The sequence below is a fragment of the Malus domestica genome, chromosome 10, assembly GCF_042453785.1.
Source record: "Malus domestica chromosome 10, GDT2T_hap1".
In the NCBI taxonomy this organism is placed as follows: domain Eukaryota; kingdom Viridiplantae; phylum Streptophyta; class Magnoliopsida; order Rosales; family Rosaceae; genus Malus; species Malus domestica.
Genome location: NC_091670.1, coordinates 36,103,267 through 36,125,674, shown reverse-complemented (window position 1 = coordinate 36,125,674; position 22,408 = coordinate 36,103,267). Strand labels below are relative to the sequence as shown.

Below are 22,408 nucleotides of genomic sequence, written 5' to 3'. Positions count from 1 at the left end.
TCTTCAGTTTCTTATGGGAACAATCCTTTTGCATTTTTTTTTTCTTTTAACATTTGTGCTTCGGAAATGTTTTTTCTTAATGCTAAAACAATTGGCTAGCTTGCAACACATATATTTAACCATCTTAACTGCAAAAGCAAACAAAGTGTTAACTGCATGTTGTTGTTTTTGTTTCTTCAGTTTCTTATGGGAACAACCTTTTTGCATATTTTTTGCTTTGAACATTTGTGCTTCGGAAGTTAGCTACTTAAACAAGTACTTGAACATTCAGTTTCATCCTACTAATTGTGTAACAGGAGGGATTAAAAAAATGGCAGAAATTGTACATACAGAAGAACACAAACTTTATTCTTTTCTAGAGTCCCTGTTGGATCAGTGGTTCCCATCAACATATAACTCTGAGCACTAGAAATTTTCCCTTTTTTAAAACTAATATTTTCCTCTTTCTTCAAGAATGACAAACGATGTTGCAAATATTATTCTTCTACACGAATATGAGAAGACATCAACTTAAACGTGTTGTAATCATCATCCATCCCGCCGTAGCTTAAGGCAATTGGAAATACAGAACATGAAGGAACGAAACCCATCAAGGAACTAGAAATAGTGAAAAGAAATGTAGACATGTATAAAAACAACAATATGGCAGCCATTTAAATAGATAGAAATATAACCTTACTTTTGGCTGCTGCACGCCTGTTGCAAAAAACACCACTGAGTATTTTCCAGATCTTTCATCAATAACTCCATAAAATAATCTTTTGGCACCACTCCATGGTATAGAAAGACAATTAAATTCCTATTGGACATAAAATGCAGTAAGACTCAAAATTGTTGTTAAAATAACACTGTTAAGAATATGAGCTTTACTTACTGACTTTGTGTCTTATTCATGCAGTTACGCTTGAAATATGTCTTCTTCATGCAGCTACACCTGAAACAGTTGGTTCCCGCAACAACGTGCGGGCTTATTTCCTAGTCAAATTCTAAATCCAAGCTATCAGACAAAACGTAATTCTTACCAGATTAACAAAACTAAAAGCCTAAACCAAAACAGGAAAATAAATTAGACGACAATAAAAGAGTAAAACATGTATGAGCAAGGTAGGGGTTTACAAACTCTGTTTGTTCCTTCAAACACGCATAAAAGGGACTCAAGGTTTGCCAATTACCCCACAATTGCATAAAATTATAACCATATTCTATTCTAATTCTGAAAAGTAGGTGTCAGTCAAATTATTAAGCCAGCAAAATTGAAGGAAAAAATGTTAAAAGAAAGAGAAACATAAATTGCTCATCATGGATTTTGGAAAAAAAAATGTTAGAAATATAGAATACAGAGGTCACCTATTCTTTTGCACACATATCTTTGCAACTCAAACACATAGTTTTGATAATGTTTGCTTGTCTATGACGTAAAGACATTTTACCAAAAATTATTAGTTTTTTCCAAGCTTTCAAGTAAAATTATATTCTCTCACTGATATGAAATTAAATTGAAAGTAGAGCTCGAATAAAGTTTGAGGAGTTTAACAATATTTTATCATCCATTTAAAGGCTTTTAACATTATGAAATTACCTTCAAACTTCAATCGAGTTGCATAATTAATCCATAGTGATCAATATGGATTCCGCAGGGATCTAAGGGAGAAATAATTCAGGCTATTTCTATCAGACATATCAAAGAAAAAATTATGTCACTTCTTACTGGGCTGACTGTTACTGTTGCCGACCAAGTTGAGACAGAAGTGATTGCTGCAAAGTTAAGAGCATCGGTAAGATAGAAAAGAAAAAACAAAGGCAATAAGAAGCAAAAGTTAAATTATGAAAGAGACAGAAAATGAATGATGAGCATTGAGTTTGCCTGGAATTGCTTTCTAAATACAAAGTATTTAGAATTTGTGAATCTTAATTAGGTTTCATGTCTTAGTCATACATACTTTGTACTTTTTGCAGGACCCTGATAGTTGCTAATGCTGGGGATTGTCGAGCTGTGCTTGGTAAGGCAGTAGAGAGGTCAAAAGACCACAAATCAAATTGTAAATATGAATGACTAAGAATTGAGAATCTTAGCGGTGTCATATATGACGGCTATATCAATGCTCAATTAGTCAAACACAAACATCAAAACTCAAAACCTTAGGCATCCTAAATAAATATACCAGCATAGTCTCGGGAGAAGCCAACTGACGAAGAAATTCTGGGTTTTGCATCATCTCCCTTACTAAGAATTGGAATCAAGTATGTTGCGTAACTGGAGGTTGGAACCTAGAATCTGCAGTCAAATAATGTTAAGAAAGAATAAATTTCATCCTTAGTTTACTAATGGAGAAATTAGAAACAATTTCAAAGGCTCAAAGCTTGAAAATAAAATAAAAGCCAAATTCAAAAGAAATCAAAACAATTAAGGGCTTGTTTGGTATTCTACTTGAGTTCAACTTTTTTAACTGAAAAACACTTTATGAGTTTTAGGAGTTGAATTCTTGTTTGGTATGACCTTTTTTTTTTAAATTGGATTCAAAACTAACTTAAAAACATATCAATTTCTTAAAAACACATGGGGTGTATTCAATTGGGATTTTGAGGGATTTTAATTCTTTTAATGAATCTAGGGGTATTCAATCAAGATTTTAAGTGATTATATGAAATTCAAGGTGTAGTCAATTATAATTTTAAGATATTTTATTAAAATCATTGGAAATTCGGCTGTATTCAATTAGGATTTTAAAGAAGTTTATAACATTCCAGGTGTATTAAATTAAAAATTAATTTTAAAGAATTTGAGAAAGTTGAGGAATTAAAGGGAATTTGAGAGATTTCGTAGTGTATTTTAAGCATCCACAAATCTCCCATCTTCTCATGAGATTTCAAGGGAATTGAATCTAAATTTTATATGAAATCTCTACAAATCAATTAAACTCTATAAAAATCCATGAATTTATAAATTTATTAAAGTCTCTCAAATTCTCAATTGAATACACCAAGTGAATTTTTAGAGTTTTTTCTGCTTTCTTCTCAACATCTTTTTTTCCCCCTCTCTCCTAATTCTTTCTTTTTTTCTCTCCTAACCCTCTCTTTCCTCTCTCCTCACGTCACACATGTCTTCTTTCTCTCCTCAGCCTTTGTCTCATCACCCTCTCTTTCTTCTCACTCCTCATCTTCTCACCGTAATTTTTTGCTCTCTCCCTCACCTCCTCGCCAACTATTTCCTCTCTCCTCTTTCCCAATTGTCTCTCTTCTTCAATTTTTGCTCAAAGTAGTTTGAATTCAAACTAAAAAATTTATTTTTAAAAACTCAACCAAACAAATTTTTGAAATTTTGAGATTTAAAAGAAAATTGTTTTTAAGTGATGTTATTTGAAAATTATTTTTAGGAACAATCAAAGTTTTTGGTAGCCTAAAAGGGGAACGGTGAGCAACACGTGTATAAGAGGATGGAACCAAAAAGCACACGAATGAGGGCAAATGCGTCTTTTTGCTGTGCCAAGTTGGAAAAAATGGCTAGTAACAAGGGAATCCAAGGACATTTTCGGCGGTTCACTACTGGTGAATAGTGCTTTTTGCTTAAGTTTTAGTATATATATAATATAAGGGGATTTTTTTTCTTTCTACAACCTTATTTATGAAATATTTCTCACTAACATATTAACAATTAATAATCATACACACTAATTAAATAGGGGAGGCTAGTACACATAACTCAGGATCTTCCAAACTCATACTTATTTTGAAGAAGAAATTAGCTATAGTTTGTGGTGTTGGGCCACTTCTTACATGCAAGGTTGGGATCTCCACCACCTAATGTTCTGATACATACCCTAAATAAAAACGTTTTCAAAATGATGAAAAAGAGATTTTATTTTATACAAGCGATACTTTACTTTCAACTAAATCTAAACTACAACAAAAGAAAAATTCAAACTCGAGTGTATAGAGGAAGCACATCCGCTATGGCAAATGTGATCACACTGACGACTGTGATAAAACATACTTAAACTTTAGAACGTTGTATATAGATGTTGAGTTATTTCCAACTAGCAGCGGCTTCTACTTGATGTTGGTACATCCTTCACTATGGCTAGAATGATAAACATTGTTGAGTTGATTATTTCATGCAATGAATTATCGTCCATCATCATATGGAGTAAACTGGATATGCATGCTGTCATACCCAATAGTTGTACCAGTACTAGGACCACAATCAGCTCTAACATCCATATGATAAGCATCTGAGTTACCTGGCCCAAGTAAGCACTCAATCTCTTTTGAACAAGTTTCAGCTTTTCCCCATGGATGCTTTTCTGTAATTCTCATCCCTTCCAGCTCCATGGCAACTTCTTTCATTGTTGGCCTGTCCTTCCCTTTTACCCTTACACATCTTTTTGCTAGATTGGCCACTGTTTTTAGTGTCTCGATGTTTCTCTCGTTGAGCATGTCATCATCGAGAATTTCATTCAGGCGATCCTCCTCCATTAAACAAACAAAGAACCTTGCTAGGCTTCTATCTGCCCCAGGCCTGTCAGAATCAAGTGCCAGTTTACTTGTTAGTAGCTCCATAAGGACAACTCCAAAGCTATAGACGTCACTCTTATCTGTTAGTTGACTCGTGAGGAAGTATTCAGGGTCTAAGTATCCGACTATTCCTTGCACTAAAGTTGCAAGTTGGGCTTGATCAAGAGGAATCAATCGTGAAGCTCCAAAGTCTGACACTTTTGCCGTGTAATTTTCATCTAACAGTATATTTGTCAGTTTCACATCTCGATGTATGATTTGCATCATAGCTGAGGAGTGTAAGTATGCTAGTGCTCCAGCAATTTCAGCTGCTATCTTGAGTCGTAATTCCAATGAAAATGATGATCCTTTCCTCTTTTTGCCATGTATGTGCTCAAAGAGAGTGCCGTGAGCGACAAACTCGTAAACTAGTAGAGGAACTTCTAACTCCAAACAACAACCCAATAACCTCACCACATTTCTATGGTTGATTTGAGAAAGAACAAGCAACTCGTTGACAAACTGCTCCTTCTGCGTTAGGACACAAATTTTAGACTTTTTTATGGCAACCACTTTATTGTTATTTGCTGCTAATATTCCTTTGTAAACTATTCCATAGCCTCCTTCACCAAGGATTCCACTTTCATGGTAATTGTTTGTTGCCTTCTCAAGTTCTTCTGCCGTGAAAATTTTTGTTGTCTCCATAGAGCCTCCTTGACTAGCGATTTTTTGTTGTAACAATAAGCCACCATTTTCTTTAAAGTATTTTTCTTTGAGTTTGAGGAACTTTCTTCTCTGCATTCCCCAATATATCCAAGATCCACTTAGTAAAAGCAAGAAGCCTCCACTGGCACCTGCAAAGATGATTACATGAATTACAAGAAATTATACATAGCAAATCATCAATGTATTAATCTTGTTTTTGTCGTCTGGTGAGTACTTTTCTTGTTTTAGAGCAAAGTGATAATTTGTAACAAAAAATGACATATGCTACACAATGAGAATATTTAATCATTATGTACATGCATGGATCTTTCTAAGCCACATATATGTAAGTATTAATCATTCTTTGGGCAAGACAAACTCTTCATATATATGTTATTGACAATGTGCCGATATCAGTTTTAATATCATGTCAATAACAAAGTGTACGTACCATTTTCGATTGTTACATTCTTGATAATATTGATTTGAAAACCTGTCTTCCAAAGAGCATTTCTGATATATGTTTGAAAGTTTTGGTTCTGAAAGTGGGTAAAATTTGAGTGCAATTGTTCAAAGGAAAATTAGCAAGTTTAGAATTTTAGACTAGGACTGTATGATGTGACATATGTAAATTATTTCTATACTAAAATCTGGATTAGGATTCTCTCCCATCCTATTCTCATCATCTTCCCTCTCCTCCTCTTACACATTGTTTTTTGTCTTATTATACTAAGATGTTGGCGTGACTTAACCGTGACCATTCAAATAGGAGGGGAGGGAAGGGGAGAGAGATTAGTTAATATAAGATGTTGACGTGGCTTAACCGTGACAGTTCAAATAGGAGGGGAGGAAAGGGGAAAGAGATGGGGGGGGGGAGAGAGAGAGAGAGAATCCTCCTCCCTAAAACCCAAACTCTTGGTTACTGTTCACTAACAGTGGAGTGGCAAAAAGGAGATGGATTTTCTACTCTTCCACTTCCCATACACTTCCATCCTCTCCTATTTATGTGGTTACGGTTAAACCAAGTCAATATTTTATATTATTATTGTTTTTTATTTTATTATCTTTATTAAAAAATTAATATAAAATATTGATATGACTTAACCCTAACCACACAAACAGGGGAAAATACCCTCCAAATTTTTTCTGTCAGCGTTTTATGACGGTTATGCCCTTTTATTCCACCTGTCCGTCATCGGTGCACGGTTTGGCTTTAGTCGTTCTGGACCTTTCTTTTAGCTTTTCACTTTCCTCTCGCGCATACATGGAGTTCCTTCCTTCCGTCTCCGATTTGTTTTCTCTACCCGTACCGCTTCATCTTTTTGGTTGTTCAAATTAATCAGCCTCTTGTTTTGTTGTTCGCGAATTGGTTATCAAAGTTGATTTCTTGAAAATCAATAAGGGGTTAGAAGCTTCTACCCATTTTTAATCCGAATAGAATTTGTTCTGGGCTGATCTAATCCAACCTTTTCAGGTCAGAAAGCTTGCTTAAATTTCGATTTTTATTGAACTCAAGAATGCTTCTTCAGTTTTTCAGGTTGATTTGAAGGAACTTTTTTACCCAAAAAAGCTAGGGTTTCCTGGTGAGTTTTTCGTGCCTTTTTGAATTCGATTGGAATCCGTTTTTAACCCACATAACCTAACGTTTTCTGGTGAGTTTTGCGGCTTTTTTAGTGTTCCTGATTTAAATTTTTTTGGTGATTTGCGTGTGGCTGTCTGATCTGGTTTGATTTTTTCTGTCAGGAAACGTTGGTCTTCGAATATTGGGGTTTTTGTGTGCAAGCCCTTTGTGATCAAGGTATATAATTTTTGTTTTTCGTATTGAATTTTTTGTTGAACATTTTTTTTTTTTTGGGTTTTGATTGTGGGTGTATGATTTGGTATGCTTCCAGTCCACGGTTGACAAAATAGCAGCGTTTCTTATGATGGGTTTTTATATAATGAAGTGCAGGGATTCATGATAGTTTCTTATATTTGATAACAAAATTTAATATGGAGTTTGAATGGATCGAAGCTTTGTTTCTGATGGTTTATATTTTGATTTATTTCCTGTGATTTGAATACACATTGTTTTATTATTCTTCTCATTTTAGAGTTTTTAAATTTTTATAGGCTTAATTATTAGGTTGCTGAAGGAGGATTTGAATTCGATTTTTTTTTTTCACAATTCAGACCATTCATTAGTTAACACAAAGCAAGGTTTTGATTGTTTTAGAAAACTTCTGTCTCCTCGCTCTAGAAGAGAACTGAGAAGATTCTGAAAGGTAATTGCTTTCCAATAGTTCTCTCTCTGTTTACTTATTTTTTGTTTGGATCCCGAGATCATATAGTGCAACGACGCAATATCTTATATTTTCTTGATTGTAACAACTCTTCCTATATAATACAGTTGCTTTCATTCTTTTCAGATTGTGTGTAAATTCCATCTGGGTTCTTCAAATTCAAGCCCCCCAAATTTGAGCAGTTTGTGTTACCCGGTTAGTCATTTTCATGCTCATTGTTTAATCACGGACATTACTCTAACGTGTTCAATCGGTATCATAATTTCTGATAAGTGTATATGCCCGTTGAACCCATCAACTTAAATATATATATATATATATATGTGTGTGTGTGACTGCTTGAATCAGGACTTATCGAATCAAGGCAGCTGCAAGGAAATTTGAGCCTTGGCCTGTAGAGATACGATTTTGCAAGGAAGCTAGGTACCTTCTAGACTTATTGGATGTGAAGATTTGTATGATCGAATTTGTGATTAATATACTTGGATTTTATTAAATTTTTCATGATTTTATAGAGTTTTTCGTTTAAATTTGTGGGTTTTAGTTTAAATTGTGGGTTTTGGAAAATTCTTCATTAAATTTCTGGGTTCTTTTGATGTGGATTTATGTGAGATTAATCAACTGCAATGTCAGATATGATAATAGGTGGGCATGTTCATATGTTTTCCAATGTTCTCTTATCAACTTTTAGTATTGAAATAGTCAGCTATTAATTATGGATTAATCAAAGTTGGGCATGAGTTCATATGTTTTTCAATGTTTTTATAAAAACAATGCAATTTTCACTAAGTTTTGAGTAGAATAGTGGGAGATTCATTTGTGATCATTTGAAAATAAATTTTGAATACTACACTACCATTCTGCTTAAAGCGCCCCAATACATGCATAATTTGAATGAATATGTATAGGTTACTTGAGAAACTAACAGCCTACAAAATTTAAATGATTCTATTTTGTTTCTATGTTTTTCTGGATTTGTCTGTGGTTGGCTATTATGATTTTGTCTGGCTAATGGACTCTCTGAAAATGTGTTTTGGCTTTTTTAATTCAAAAAACTTAAAACTGATTTTGTTTGCCGACGATTTGTTATGAGGTATTGCTATAACATGGATAAATTGACACTGATTCTAGTAATAAACTAACAATCCAAGTAAGAGATTTGTAACTAAGTTCGCACACAAGACCCGAGTTCAACTTTTCCCTTCACCCAATATCCATTGTATATGCAAAAACACGCGCCTAAAGAAAAAGTAAAATAAAACTAACATATGCATACCTAGTGAGATAATAAGCAGGAGACTGAGCTTTGCCCGACTGTTGGCCTTGATGCATCTTATTTTATCCGGATCGTCATTTTTGTACCCTTTTGGACATTTGCAAGTATAATTTCCCGGTGTATTTATGCAGGTTCCCATACTGCAGGGGTTTGGAGCCTTGCACTCATCAATATCTGAACAGAAAGAGAATGAATTAAATCCATGAACAATAGGTAAAAATTAATTCCCACTTTTGAGACTTTTTGTTAACAACTTGCTACTAAAAAAATGCTGAAGGAGACAGTTCATGAACCCACAGATTTGATAATCCGTGGCTAATTGGTGGCTACTTTGGCATCGTCAGCTAAGCTTACATGTTATTTTAATGATAAGGGTCATTTTGATTCTGGTCTCTAGTCAACCTAATTGTTATATTAAAACCTTGTTTATTTAAATATTTTGATTGAGGTTCCTAGCACACTATTTAAGGGATTTAACTCCTGCTTCTATTACATTATATATGCAAAAAAGTCGAGCAAATTGGAAATTTATTTGTTTAACCATAATAAAAAAAAAGTAGACCTACATACATACATACATGCACGTATACATATTGATGAACGCAATTTTTTTTATGATAATAATCAAATGGTCAAATGCTGTCTAGATTTATTTACCTTGGCAACCACCTGGGAGGTATGGGTTCCCTTCGTAACCTGACCAGCACCGGCATATGTAGCCTGAAGACCGAGTATGGCAGGAGCTATTTGCCTTGCATGCAAAAGTGCTCTCGTTTTTAGCTGCAATATCACATGACTTATTCCCAATTACCCAATCAATAATTGCCGGAAGCTTGGTTGTTTCGTTTAGTTCTCGAAAACTCGTGCTGGTAAAGTTGAACTCGCCTTCTTGCACAAGGAACGCGTAGCTGCATCGGTGGGAGTCCTGCACATCCGTATAATTGTCTAAACTTCCCAAGGTCACAGTCTGATTTTGCAGCCCACCGGGGATTTTAGTTTGGCAACATCCAAAGCCAGAGCAAGTATCCCGCTGATCGATAGCTTTGCCAAGATTGTCACATATGGACATACACCCAGTTGTGTACTTTTCTTCACCCCGGTAACCTATAAAAAACGCATATGTGTCGCATCCAACTGCAACGAACACGTTTTTGGTTTTGGAGATGGTGTAAGGAGGAGGCACCCAGAGCTTGGGACGGTTCCGTCGGGTCCTGTTGCCTTGGGCATCATAACAATCACTGGATGTGAACTGTAGTATTTGGAGCTCACCGTCATAAAGAGAAATGTTGGTAATTTCGAGATTGCTCGTCATCATAAATGCTGTTGGCGGTTGAGTGGAAATGTTATAAGTGATGTTAAACCGGTCGTTGAGGTAGCAACCATCGCCTATGCCAAATGGGTATGGAATTGTGAGATTACCACAATGGTCAGGGCAGCCAGGCAGTGCCTGAGGCGGAAGGAGAGATTGAGCTGTGGTTGGAGTTGGAATTCCTAGTAAAATTGTAACTACCACCACCATTACTAAAGAGAGATGCAAAATATGCATCCTCCTAAGTAACGCCATATAGTATTAACTGAAAGGGGTCGAGCAGATCCTAGCAGTAGCAGAGAATAAAATCCAAGCAGGTGATGGATCCAAGAAATTAAGGAACTGCTAATTAAGAAGGTTGGCCTTCCGTAGGAATATATATATATATATATATATATATATATATATATATATGGAAGGGATTAAAAGGCGTGGTGGAATATTTTGGGTTGGGGGAAAATGTGTCCCTACTCTTAATTGTCTGTTATTGTTGTAGTCCACAATTAGGCTTTGTCCCATTTATTTCCAGGAAATGCACAAGAAAACATCCACCTGACTTAGTATTGGTCATTAGTCGATACGCGTTGCCTTGAGCATGGTTGGCCTTCTCTAGGAATTAATATAAAAGGAGGGGATTAGAACGCATGGTTGCATATTTTGTGTTCCTCATCTTGGCTGATTTGTCTGTTATTGTTTTAGGCCACCATTAGGCTTTGTCCGGTTTGTTTCCAGGACGAGCACAAGAAAATATCGATCTCACTTAGTACTGAGTTATGACCAAAAAAAAAAAAAAGACTTGGTACTGAGTCATTGGTCAATAAGCGAGGGGAGTGTGCAAAGTCAAGCCAAGTTTATTGAGCATTTAAGATAGATGTATAAACATGGATACAAATGGCTATCTAAATGGGTAAGGCATGTGTGGTTGTTTTTGTGCATTCATATGTTTATCACAAAAGATAACACAGGGCAATAAAGTATTTTGTCAAATTGGAAATTGTGAATATAAATTTGTCTAAAATTTGTGGAGTGATTAATCTGAAAAAAGTTTCCATATAAGAATGGGATATAATACGTGCTAAAGATGGATCAGATATCTTTGGTTTGGTTTCTCTGCAAAATATAGAGATGTAATTTGATCAAGCATTTCAGATGTCATCATTTTCATCTTTTTTTTTCTTCAGAGGAATTGGTTGTTACCAATAAATAGATAAAAACTTTCTTCTTTTGGGTTGCTCTATATACATAATCAAGTATTCAACTGTTTATTGAGAAGTTTAAGATGGATATCTAAAAGCATAGATAAAAACTTTCTTCTTTTCTGTATCATTAAGGTGTACTTTGGCTCATTATGGCATGTGGAGAGGGTATATCTGTAGTAGGAATCTTATCTCAAAATCATAAGTTAGATAGACAATTCACACAGACTTTTAAAATCTCACACTCACTTTTTGAACAATTATTATCTTTTAAGAAGGAATCTTATCTCAAAATCAAAAGTTAGACAATTCACACTAAGACTTTTAAAGTTGGGTGTCGTGGAAGAAACAATTGTCGGATTCTGAGTAAAGTGGAATTCTTCATCTTAAACTTTAATCTGATAGCGACCTCATTTAGTGAGAAAAGTGTTGAAAACTTTAATCTGATAATTATGTAACTGTAATTATTATTCTTTTGAGATGAGAATATGCTAGACAAATAATAGTGGTAGGGTCGAAGTGAGTTATCCCTCACTTATTAGGATTTGGATTCTCTGCCCTCCTAGTTGTGGTGCTCTTCCATGCCCTTCTATTTTGTGCGGTCACGGTTAAGCTACGTCAATATTTTATATTTTTATTATTTTTTGTTTTATTATCTTATTAAAAAATTAATATAAAATATTGACGTGGCTTAACCGTGACCGTACAAAATAGGAGGGCATGGAAGGGCACCACAACTAGGAGGGCAGACAATCCAAGTCCCACTTATTATAGGTTCATTGTTTGTTTGAACAATCTGCAAAGGTCAAGTTTTTAAAAACCTGCAATCACAATATATAGTTTTAACACGACAAAGACAGAGGGAATTACAGTTTCAAGAATTTATAACAGCAAAACCATTACCCCATGGCAATAACATTGATAAACAGAGATATATCTCTTAATCAAAACGAAAGAATACAGCAACAAAAAATGTTAAAGTTTTTTTCCTTCCTGATCAATACACCTTAAAAATTAAGTGATACAAAGAAAGTGAAAAAGAATAGGCAAAAGTAATGAAAAAAAAAGATATAAACACATTACACCACTCAGTGGATAACCCTCATAACATTGATTAACAAAGATATAATTTTAATATGTTTTTTAACCAAAAGATAAAGAAAACAAATTCAGAAAAACTGCTAAGTTTTTAAGATCCCTGATCATTGCAGTTTAAAAATCAAGTGATTCGTTTCTGCTTTTGCTGTTTAGAGGTCAGTCCCCCGCTGCGCTCTCTCTCTCTCCCCCCTCTGAGAAAATTCACTTACTTCTTCTTTGGGTATTCAAATTTGACCAAAAAGAAAACTGATTTTTTTTTTTCTTTAATTAAGAAAATTGGGTGATTCAGTTCTCCATTTTTGGAAAATTTTGAAGAATCAGGTGCTTGTGGAGAATGTGTGAGTTAATTTTTGAACTTTTTTAAAATACCATATAATTGCAAACTAATTAGGCAAATGGGTCGCTGAAATTCAATGCAAAAATGCTCCGCAGAATTGTTGATTCTAACAAAATTGATAGAACCGAGTGAAAGTTTGTAAGACCCATTTGCAGGAAGGAAACGGGTGCTCTGCAGAAATTGAAAAGATAGAAAATTTGATAGTTCTCATCTGCAACCACACTTACACCCCCTGTCTCTTTCCTCAACCCTTCTTCACCAAATGACGAACCCGACCTCTCTCCCCACAGCCAAGGAGCAACCAAATTCAACTCCAATATAATCAAACTTTAACAAAACTCTAAATCCACCAAAAACAAAAACCCCCAATAATTACATGTTTTTTCTAATGCTACGCATTGAATCAATTGAGAACACAGAAAGAAAACCAATTTTCAGGGTTTCTTTCAAACAAATACAAACTGAGAATCGAAAATTACACGTAGTTGTTATAAAACTTACCCAAGTTCAATATAATTTCTTTGTCAATAATCTGAAGAGGCAGCATGCGATTAGTCACCAATTTCATAAAAAAATTGTCCCAACCTGCAGATCCGCAGCAAAAACAAAAACAAAGACCTTAAATTTATCGGCCTAGAGATAGCAAAATAAGGATAAAACATTGAGAACAAACTAACCTTAAAGTTCTTGCCCCGACGATCGCAAGATGAGAACAAAACGCCGAATAACAAATGATTCAATACCGGGAGAGACTGGAAACTAAGGGCGTGTTTACGTATCCGTAATCGGAATGAGAATGTGGAATTAAATTCTGATTACGGAGTATTCCGGTGTTTACTAAACATGGAGGAATCAAAAAAGCAGTGGACCCACACAAATTTTGGAATTCAATTCCTTGTGTTGGTGGAATTGGATTCCCTAGATATAGGTGGTAATCCAATTCCTTATTGTTTGGGTAATCGGAATGATACTTTTGTTTCCTTTATGCCCTCACTTACTTTTTCTATTTCCAAGACTATCCTTTATAAACCCATTAAAGTATATAAAATATTTGATTTGGGACAAGGGCATTTTAGTAATCATACATGTTTATATTCCGATTCTGCTGAATTAGTAAACAGCTTTATGAAATTCTATTTCGATTCCAGAACATTTAAGTAAACAACTTTAACAAGAATCCGATTCTGACTTCTCCTCATTCCAACTCCTCCTCAATTCAATTTCTCATATTTTCATTACCGTTACGTAAACGCGCCATAAATGCGAAAGAAAAAGAAAGGAATTGAGGGCAAAAGACGGGCTGACGAAGAGGGAGAAAATCGCAAACTAATGAAGGTGAAAAACGAAGAGGAAGGGTAAAAGCGAAAAAGATGCGGTCGAAGCAGAGAAACAAAAGATGAAAGACGTGCGGCTGGGAAGGGCATAGCCGACTTTCCACTGTAGAAAAATGGAACAGTATGCAGAGCAAAGAAGAAATCAAGGGTATTTTCGTCCTTTCACTTGTAATAAACAGTATCAGACAACTGGATTTTAATATATGCATAATTTGGCAGAAAAAATTGGAGGTGAGGTTAACGACGTGATGAGTGCTATAGGAAGATAGGATATAATCAGGATCATTTCCTTCTAATTCATTAAATCAGGAAATTCGTGTCGTTAAAATTTGATCTAACGGTTGAAGTTATTATAATTACAGCCATCTTAACAGTGAATTCAAATCAATGAGCATTACTAATGGATGATTTGAAGTCTCTATGGATGATTTGAAGTCGAGAGTCCTCGTGTAAATAAAGAATTCCCCGTGCAATTCCACTTATAATGTTTACACGTCTGCTCCAATCAAGCTGCGCTCGTTTCTCTGAATCTAAGCATCATTGGAGGAGAATTTACAGACTAAAATATTTCTGACAAGAAAATCTTAGCAATAGTATGAAACAGTTGAAGTTAAATCCCACATACAGAAATTTTTGAGAGATCAAGAGAAAACATACCAAAGAGGAAGACATTTAGGCTGCTGTTTGGCAGGTATTCATAGACAAGCAGTTTTTCCTTTCCCTCAACACAAAAACCCAAAAGCCTAACAAGATTTTTATGTTGAAGTTTCATTAGCAGCCGAACTTCATTTGTGAATTCCTCTGAGCCTTGCTCAGAACAGCTTGAAAGCCTCTTGATCGCCACTTCTTTACCGTCACTCAGTACACCCTGCGAAAAACCAGATTTTAAATCAAACCACAGGAAATACTAACCAAGTGGAAGATAGTAATACAAATATCGATTTAATCTTCGCATATGTGAACTTTTTGTCCATGGTTTGCTCAAGAAACAATTTTCTTTTACTTTATACCTTGTAAACAGGCCCAAAACCACCTTCTCCGAGCTTATTTGAATCAGAAAATTTATCCGTAGCTGCATGTATAGATGCCAAACTGATATAGGGGTACTCCTCAGCTTTCTGGTTTCTGCCTTGAAAACTTCGGTCCGGGAACAATACATGTTGTCTTAAAATCTCACTACTCCCTGAACAGATCGAAAGAAAAGCTGCTTTCAGAAAATATATTACAGTGATGATCAGCTTTAAAGCATTTCCAAACGCATTATTATTACCCTTTTTGTTTCTTTTTCTTATTGCAAGATAGACACAGGAACCCAAAAGTAGTATGGCTAGACATGCTGACACAACCGTAAGGATCGTGATCCTCCATCCTACACCTTCATTGGAAACAACTATGTATTTGCAGTTAATTTTTAACATTGTAGCGTCAAAATAGACATACACCTTAAAAGTACTCACCGTCCCCTTTGTTGTTATTTGGAGAGCTGGAAATAGAAGCTTCAGTTGCACCATTATAGAAGCCATACAACTCGTACCTCAGATAGCAACTCCGGCTCATAAGCCGCGCCAACGGAGAAATAATACTTTCTCAAAACGTCTTCTATGGCGTGCTGAAGGCATTTGTCACAGTCATCTCCAGATAAGTCTCTAGTGCACTGCACAAGAGCATATATCACTTTATCTTCAAATGGTACATCTCCAGTAGCATACATTTTCGCTGAAGCATCATATGCTGCTTGCTTCGCAAACTCCCTCAGCTTCTCCTTTACAGTATTCTCGACCTTTTTTGGGTCTGAAACGTTTTTCTTGTTAGCGGACACAATGTTGTCTGCCACATTCAATTCACCATAGAACTTCACGTCGGAGTAGCGCAGTTGGCACGTTTCCTCCCACACAACTGATTCTGTTGAGTTGGGACAAATCCTAACAATGTCTAAATGCGCGGTGTTGATGCAGTTGTGACATATCTCATTCGTAAAATAATTGAGGCACATATAAAGGCCATAAACTCTATCTGGTTGATTTCCGGCGGAAGTATTGTACAGCTTGGAAACAGAAGCATTTGAAGGCAATGAATTGAGCAGGCTCTGGAGGTTTTTCTGAAACGTACCATTTTCGACATAACCGCGAACATCTGAGCACAACTTGTATGGAGGATCAGGATCAGCATAAGCAAGATCAAAAAGGAGGGTGATGAGAAAACAAAGCAAAAAAAGAGAGATTGTTTTCGGAGCACTAGGGAAATTAACCATGTTTTGATCTCTAATCATAGAAAAAGATTAGGGAAATTTTATATATAGCTCTTAAGTCTTCTCCTTCCTGCTCGAAAAATGGTTAAAAATCTCGGAGGACGAGCACCATTGAATTTTTGTGAATTGATAGGTAGTTTCTTGGAAGACTTGTTTAATTAAATTAGTTAACATCACATCAGTAAAAATTCTAAGAAAACAAAGCCTTCGACTGGCTGTATTTTCCTGGAAATTGTTCACAGTTGGTCATGGTTTTGCCCCTAATTCAGTCAATGCGACGCCACAAGTTGAAAGATATAACTCAAAACTAATAGACAATAGAGACTTCCACGAACCATCAAATAATATAATAGTCACACATGTTTTCTGTGGTTTATTTATTTATATATATATACATGCGAGATTAGCATGTCCGATAGGTCACACAACAAGAATTAAACTTCATTGCCTAGCCTACTCTCCATGTATGCATGCCTGATTTTAAAAAAAAAATCTAGTTGAAATTATGAGTTTCATTTTCATTCAATTCTGTCGTAAACAAAAAAATTAAAAAAAAAACAAACAATAAAAAATTCAGAAAAGTTGGGAACTTACGTTTCAACTTGGTCATCCTAGTTACGATCCATATTAAAGTATATTGAGATTCACAAGTTGAAACTTTAATACGTTCGTATAAAATATATTGAGATTATTAAAGTTTTTAGATGTACATCCCAGTTACTATCCATATTATTTCAGAATTTTGAATGTCAAATTCCATTCGGGTGCACCAAAATTGAAAGTTTTCGTCACCAGTTTGGTCAGAACTGATCAAAATCGAAATTTCCAATGCAACTTGCACTTGTTCTCAATAATCTATTGGCTTGGACTTTCAAGCCCAAAGCCCAACACCTATGTATGTTGGCCCAACGTAAATTTAGGAGACGAAGATGCCCTCCATTACAAAAGCCCTTCCGGTCAAACACGGTGGATTCTGGATACGAAGGTTCAAATACAAACGGGATTTCCCTCCTCGCCGAGTCACTCCTCGGACCTCCGGTCCTCAGTCAATGGCAGTCGCTCTGAGAAGACTTGCAGCGGCATTCGGCTACTCGCCACATCCTCAATGCGTTCAAAGCTTGCTTCCGTTGCGCTTTGGAAATAGATAGAGTTCCCTTGTGTCGTCTGTTTCGTCTGGTATGCCCTGAACGTGCTTGTGAAAATGTCTCTGAGACTACACCTGTTTTGTCACTAACCATTTCTGCACCTGCTCTGTATTTCAAGATGAGAGGGCGATGCTCCGACCGTTCATCCAGAATTCCAACAATGGCATAACGGAGGTGGGTCTTTCCACAAGTTTGCCTGCATCGACCCAACAGTTTTCATAGAGTTTGGTGCTGTTGTTCATTCAAAATCCGTAGTTGGCGAGAGCTGTCATTGGACCTCACTATTGGGCAATCAAGAAAGATTACTTAATTACCTTAATCAACTTGGAATATACAAATAAACAAATAAATAAAGCGATGTGAATCTATGTATTTACACCTGAAGTGAATTTATTGATTATTTTCTTTCTTTTTTTCAGTAATGATACTCTTAATATGTTTTTATACAACAACAATAACAACAAAGCTTTTTCCCACTAAGTGGGGTCGGCTATATGAATCCTAGAACGCCATTGCGATCGGTTTTGTGTCATGTCCTCCGTTAGATCCAAGTACTCTAAGTCTTTTCTTAGGGTCTCTTCCAAAGTTTTCCTAGGTCTTCCTCTACCCCTTCGGCCCTGAACCTCTGTCCCGTGGTCACATCTTCGAACCGGAGCGTCATTAGGCCTTCTTTGCACATGTCCAAACCACCGTAACCGATTTTCTCTCCTCTTTCCTTCAATTTCTGCTACTCCTACTTTACCTCGGATATCCTTATTCCTAATCTTATCCTTTCTCGTGTGCCCCCACATCCAACGAAGCATCCTCATCTCCACTACACCTACGTGTTGATGCTTCACCGCCCAACATTCTATGCCATACAGCATTGCCAGCCTTATTGTCGTCCTATAAAATTTTCCCTTGAGCTTCAGTGGCCTACGACGGTCACACAACACGCCGGATGCACTCTTCCACTTCATCCATCCAGCTTGTATTCTATGGGTGAGATCTCCATCAAATTTTCTGTTCTTTTGCAAGATAGATCCTAGGTAGCGAAAACGGTCGCTCTTTGGTATTTCCTGATCTCCGATCCTCACCCCTAACTCATTTTGGCCTCCGTTTGCACTGAACTTGTACTCCATATATTCTGTCTTTGATCGGCTTAGGCGAGGACCTTTAGATTCCAACACTTCTCTCTAAAGGTTAAGCTTCGCGTTTACCCCTTCCTGCGTTTCATCTATCAACACTATATCGTTTGCGAAAAGCATACACCAAAGAATATCATCTTAAATATTAAGTTTGTGATCTTCGCTAGATTGCTCCGGTCATTAGTGTGGATAAGTATGTAAATGGATAGAGACAGGAAGCAAACACAAGATGTACGTGGTTCACCCAGATTGGCTACGTCCACGGAGTAAAGGAGTTCTCATTTATTGTGAAGGGTTTACACAGTATATAGGTTCAAGCTCTCCTTTAGTGAGTACAAGTGAATGATTTAGTATAAATGACATTAGGAAATATTGTGGAAGAATGATCTCGTAATCACGAAACTTTTAAGTACCGAAGTGTGGTATCGTCTTCACTTGCCTTATCTGTCTCATAGGTAGATGTGGCATCTTCTTTGGGAGTACTCTTCCTCCCTCCAGGGGTGATATCTTTAACTGGTGGAGATGCACAAGGTAATGTATCAATTTCACCTGACGCTTACTTGTAGTTTCAGGCTTGGTCAAGCGCGATAAAAACCATGTAGTAGGAGTCCCCCAAGTCGCCGAGCTAGGGGATCTGCTGAAAGAGGTGACAGACAAGGTAAGCAATCAGAGCTCCAAGCAATCAGTCCCAGATCAAAAGTTTGATTTCGAGTTCCGGCTGATTGTTATCCTTCTCCTTATCTTGCAGGTAGCATGAAGGATATAGAGAAGAAAAGGAGAAAATGTGATATGAGATACTTTTGCTTTTGAAGAAGTAACTTTCCACAGGCTTATTCTTGAACTGGGCTGGAGGGTTTTCTTGTTTCCGTCAGAGTATAAGGCCGACTGAAGAATTTGAGGGTCAAAACAAGTCCATCAAATCTAGAGTACGTTCGACCCTGCTGATATGGGATACTTTTGCTGTTGACAAAGTAGTGGATGTATGGGCACGTGTTCTGTTGCGCTTGTCTCCACATGCTTCCTTGTATCCTTCTCACTTGCCCTATTTGTTCCTCAGGCAGATGTGGTATCTTCTCGGGAAGCATAAGATGTTGAAAATGAGTACTCGAGAGCAATGGGGTTCCAGGCAGTCAGTTCCGGACTGGAAGCTTGATTCCAAATGCTGACTGATTGCTCTCTTTCTCCTTGTCTTGCAGGTAAGAACAAGGCCAAAGGAAAAGACAGGGAAAAAGCATGATATGGGATACTCTTGCTTTTAACCCTGATGATATGAGATATTCTTGCTCTAGTGTAGCTTGTTTGCAGAGGTATTCTCGGGGGGAAAGAAAGCTGAGTATTTCGAGAGGCTTCGTTGGGAGTGCCCTCTCAGATATGAGGAAGGGTTGAGCATTTTTGCAAGTCTGCCTGTCCGTTGAGGATGGAGGTCGACATATATAGGAGTCTCCCTAACAAGGAGTAATATTATTCTTTTACCCTGTTTGGTCATAGCACGGTAGTGGGAGCTGCCAGCTTCACATGTTTTAACTCTGTCAGCGCACTTTGAAAAAGTGGTATGTGGTATCTGGAAAGCTGATGTTATGTGTGAAGATTACAGACAAGCTTTATCCAAGGAGATCTGGCTCTCGAAGTTGGGAAAACGGTGTGAGGATTACAGACAAGCTTTATTTAAGGGGCTCTCGAAGTTGAGAAAGCGGTGCCTCTTCGATTTTCGAACAAGCAATCCTGTTGAGGATCTGTCTCTCGAGATTCAGAGAACGGTGCCTCTTCGATTTTTGAGAAAGCAATCCTGCTAGGAGTCTGGCTCTCAAGATTCGGATAGCAGTGTCTCGTTGTTTTTTGAGAAAGTAATCATGTTGGGAGTCTGGCTCTCGAGATTCGGAGGACGGTGCCTCTTCGATCTTGAAGCAAGCAATCTTGTTGGGAGTGTATTCTCGAATGTGAGTAAAGGTTAGGCCTGTTTGCTAGTCTACCTTGCCACGGAGCACAGAGGTTGACTCACAGGGACTTTCCAATTATCCAGCAATGGTCCTGTTCCTTTACCCTTGTGGGTAATAATATGGTAGCTAGACCTTCAAAATTTATGTGTCTAAACTTTGTTAGTGCTGTTTCTTTGCTATTCTTTTACCCTTCTTGGTCATAGCGATGTAATGGGAGCTGCAAGCTTCACGTGTCTAACTTTGTCAGAGATTTTTGGCAAAGTTATCTGTGGTACCCGTGAGTTGATGTTGCGTGTGGAAAGTGAATGATTAAACAGTAACATTCACGTGCTTTCTACTTCACTAGAAATCTTCGACAGAATGCCCATAATTTCCGTAAAGTTGAGTGTGCATGTGACAGGTGCTGACAAGGCTGAAAAAGCAGGTGCCTCTTCGATTTCTGAGATCGGCCCTCGTGGTCTCTGAGCAGCCCAGCTTTTGAGAAAGCAAGCGCCTCTTCGATTTCTGCCATCGACCTTCGTGGTCTTTGAGCAGCCCAGCTTTTGAGAAAGCAAACGCCTCTTCGATTCCTGAGATCGGCCTCGTGGTCTCTTAGCAGCCCAGCTTTTGAGAAAGCAAACGCCTTTTCGATTTCTGAGCAGGCGCCTCTTCGATTTCTGAAGCTCCATCGAGTGCGGATTTTTATAGAGGCTGGTATTAAGTTCCAAAGCACACTTGAATCTCCACCAGTAGAAGCTCCCTTCTTGCATTTCTAAGATCTTGATTTGTCCGACCTCTTTTCTCTTCAACACCTTTGAAAATGTGTGGCCCCTCCGACCGTCGTTTTGACTTGAACCTTGTTGAAGAGGCAGCCACGCCTTCTCCAGACAACATATGGCGCCCATCTTTCTTATCCCCTACTGGTCCTCTTACCGTTGGGGATTCCGTGATGAAGAATGATATGACCGCTGCGGTGGTGGCCAGGAACCTTCTCACTCCCAAAGATAACAGGCTACTTTCCAAACGGTCTGATGAGTTGGCTGTTAAGGATTCTCTGGCTCTCAGTGTTCAGTGTGCAGGTTCTGTGTCTAATATGGTTCAACGCCTATTTGCTCGAACCCGCCAAGTTGAATCATTGGCGGCTGAAGTGATGAGTCTCAAACAGGAGATTAGAGGGCTCAAGCATGAGAATAAACAGTTGCACCGGCTCGCTCATGACTATGCTACAAACATGAAGAGGAAGCTTGACCAGATGAAGGAATCTGATGGTCAGATTTTACATGATCATCAGAGGTTTGTGGGTTTGTTCCAAAGGCATTTATTGCCTTCGTCTTCTGGGGCTGTACCGCGTAATGAAGCTCCAAATGATCAACCTCCGATGCCTCATCCTTCTAGGGTGCTGTCCAGTACTGAGGCTCCGAATGATCCCTCTCCGGTGCCTTCTCTTTCTAGGGCTCTGCCGACTGCTGAGACTTCTCCTAAGCAACCTTTGTGAAAGCTCCCTCTTGTTTGTTTATTTTGACTCGTGTATATGTACATATTTGTAACTTCTTAGAGATATCAATAAATAAGCTTTGTTTCATTTCAACGTATGGTGTTAAATACATCAAAGCCTTCTTCACTAAGTTCTTTGAATTTTTCTTTTGTTGAAGCTTGTATGTTAAAGCTTTGTGAGTGGAGCATGTAGGTTGAGCTAGTGTTCCCTTAATTTCCCGAGTGGGGAAAACTTCTCGATTGGAGACTTGAAAAATCCAAGTCATTGAGTCGGGTCGGCTATATGAATCTTAGAACACCATTGTGCTCGATCTTGTGTCATGTCCTCCGTTAGATCCAAGTACTCTAAGTCTTTTCTTAGAGTCTCTTCAAAAGTTTTCTTAGGTCTTCCTCTACCCCTTCGGCCCTGAACCTCTGTCCCGTAGTCGCATCTTCTAACCGGAGCGTCAG

The 22,408-nt window shown here is 37.4% G+C and overlaps 3 protein-coding genes and 2 long non-coding RNA genes across 19 annotated transcripts; 1 reads left to right on the top strand and 4 right to left on the bottom strand.

The window, feature by feature from the left end:
- Nucleotides 1-224: 224 nt before the first annotated feature.
- Nucleotides 225-1,566, bottom strand: LOC114827754 (uncharacterized). The gene is made up of 3 exons (XR_011572383.1): nucleotides 879-1,566; nucleotides 680-799; nucleotides 225-597 (listed from the first exon to the last, which is right to left on the bottom strand). It is a non-coding gene; the product is annotated as an uncharacterized lncRNA (long non-coding RNA).
- Nucleotides 1,567-3,708: 2,142 nt separating this feature from the next.
- LOC103446854 (wall-associated receptor kinase 2-like) lies at nucleotides 3,709-10,318 on the bottom strand. 3 transcript variants are annotated; one of them, XR_011572371.1, is made up of 4 exons: nucleotides 9,412-10,318; nucleotides 8,755-8,928; nucleotides 4,065-5,345; nucleotides 3,709-3,990 (listed from the first exon to the last, which is right to left on the bottom strand). XR_011572371.1 is itself a non-coding variant. In XM_029110216.2 (3 exons), the coding sequence occupies exons 1-3, from the start codon at nucleotides 10,316-10,318 to the stop codon at nucleotides 4,123-4,125; spliced, it is 2,304 nt and encodes a 767-aa protein (XP_028966049.1). In that variant the 3' UTR covers nucleotides 3,709-4,122. The 3 variants fall into 3 exon arrangements, 1 of the variants encoding a protein (XP_028966049.1); XR_011572372.1 differs by having other exon boundaries at nucleotides 3,709-3,968; XM_029110216.2 differs by having other exon boundaries at nucleotides 3,709-5,345.
- LOC103429638 (uncharacterized) lies at nucleotides 6,015-10,716 on the top strand. 13 transcript variants are annotated; one of them, XR_011572377.1, is made up of 7 exons: nucleotides 6,015-6,779; nucleotides 6,940-6,994; nucleotides 7,369-7,460; nucleotides 7,605-7,673; nucleotides 7,827-7,901; nucleotides 8,886-8,967; nucleotides 9,054-9,281. It is a non-coding gene; the product is annotated as an uncharacterized lncRNA (long non-coding RNA). The 13 variants fall into 13 exon arrangements; XR_003776997.2 differs by lacking the exons at nucleotides 7,369-7,460; nucleotides 9,054-9,281 and adding an exon at nucleotides 9,402-10,716; XR_003776998.2 differs by lacking the exon at nucleotides 7,369-7,460.
- Nucleotides 10,717-14,412: 3,696 nt separating this feature from the next.
- LOC103422512 (cysteine-rich receptor-like protein kinase 10) lies at nucleotides 14,413-15,539 on the bottom strand. Its single transcript, XM_029110220.2, has 3 exons — nucleotides 15,039-15,539; nucleotides 14,686-14,896; nucleotides 14,413-14,558 (listed from the first exon to the last, which is right to left on the bottom strand). Exons 1-3 carry the CDS (start codon nucleotides 15,537-15,539, stop codon nucleotides 14,413-14,415), a joined length of 858 nt encoding a protein of 285 aa, XP_028966053.2.
- On the bottom strand, nucleotides 15,277-20,328 carry LOC139188944 (cysteine-rich repeat secretory protein 38-like). The gene has a single exon (XM_070807063.1). It carries the CDS (start codon nucleotides 16,295-16,297, stop codon nucleotides 15,539-15,541), a length of 759 nt encoding a protein of 252 aa, XP_070663164.1. The 5' UTR covers nucleotides 16,298-20,328; the 3' UTR covers nucleotides 15,277-15,538.
- Between the last annotated feature and the right edge of the window lie 2,080 nt (nucleotides 20,329-22,408).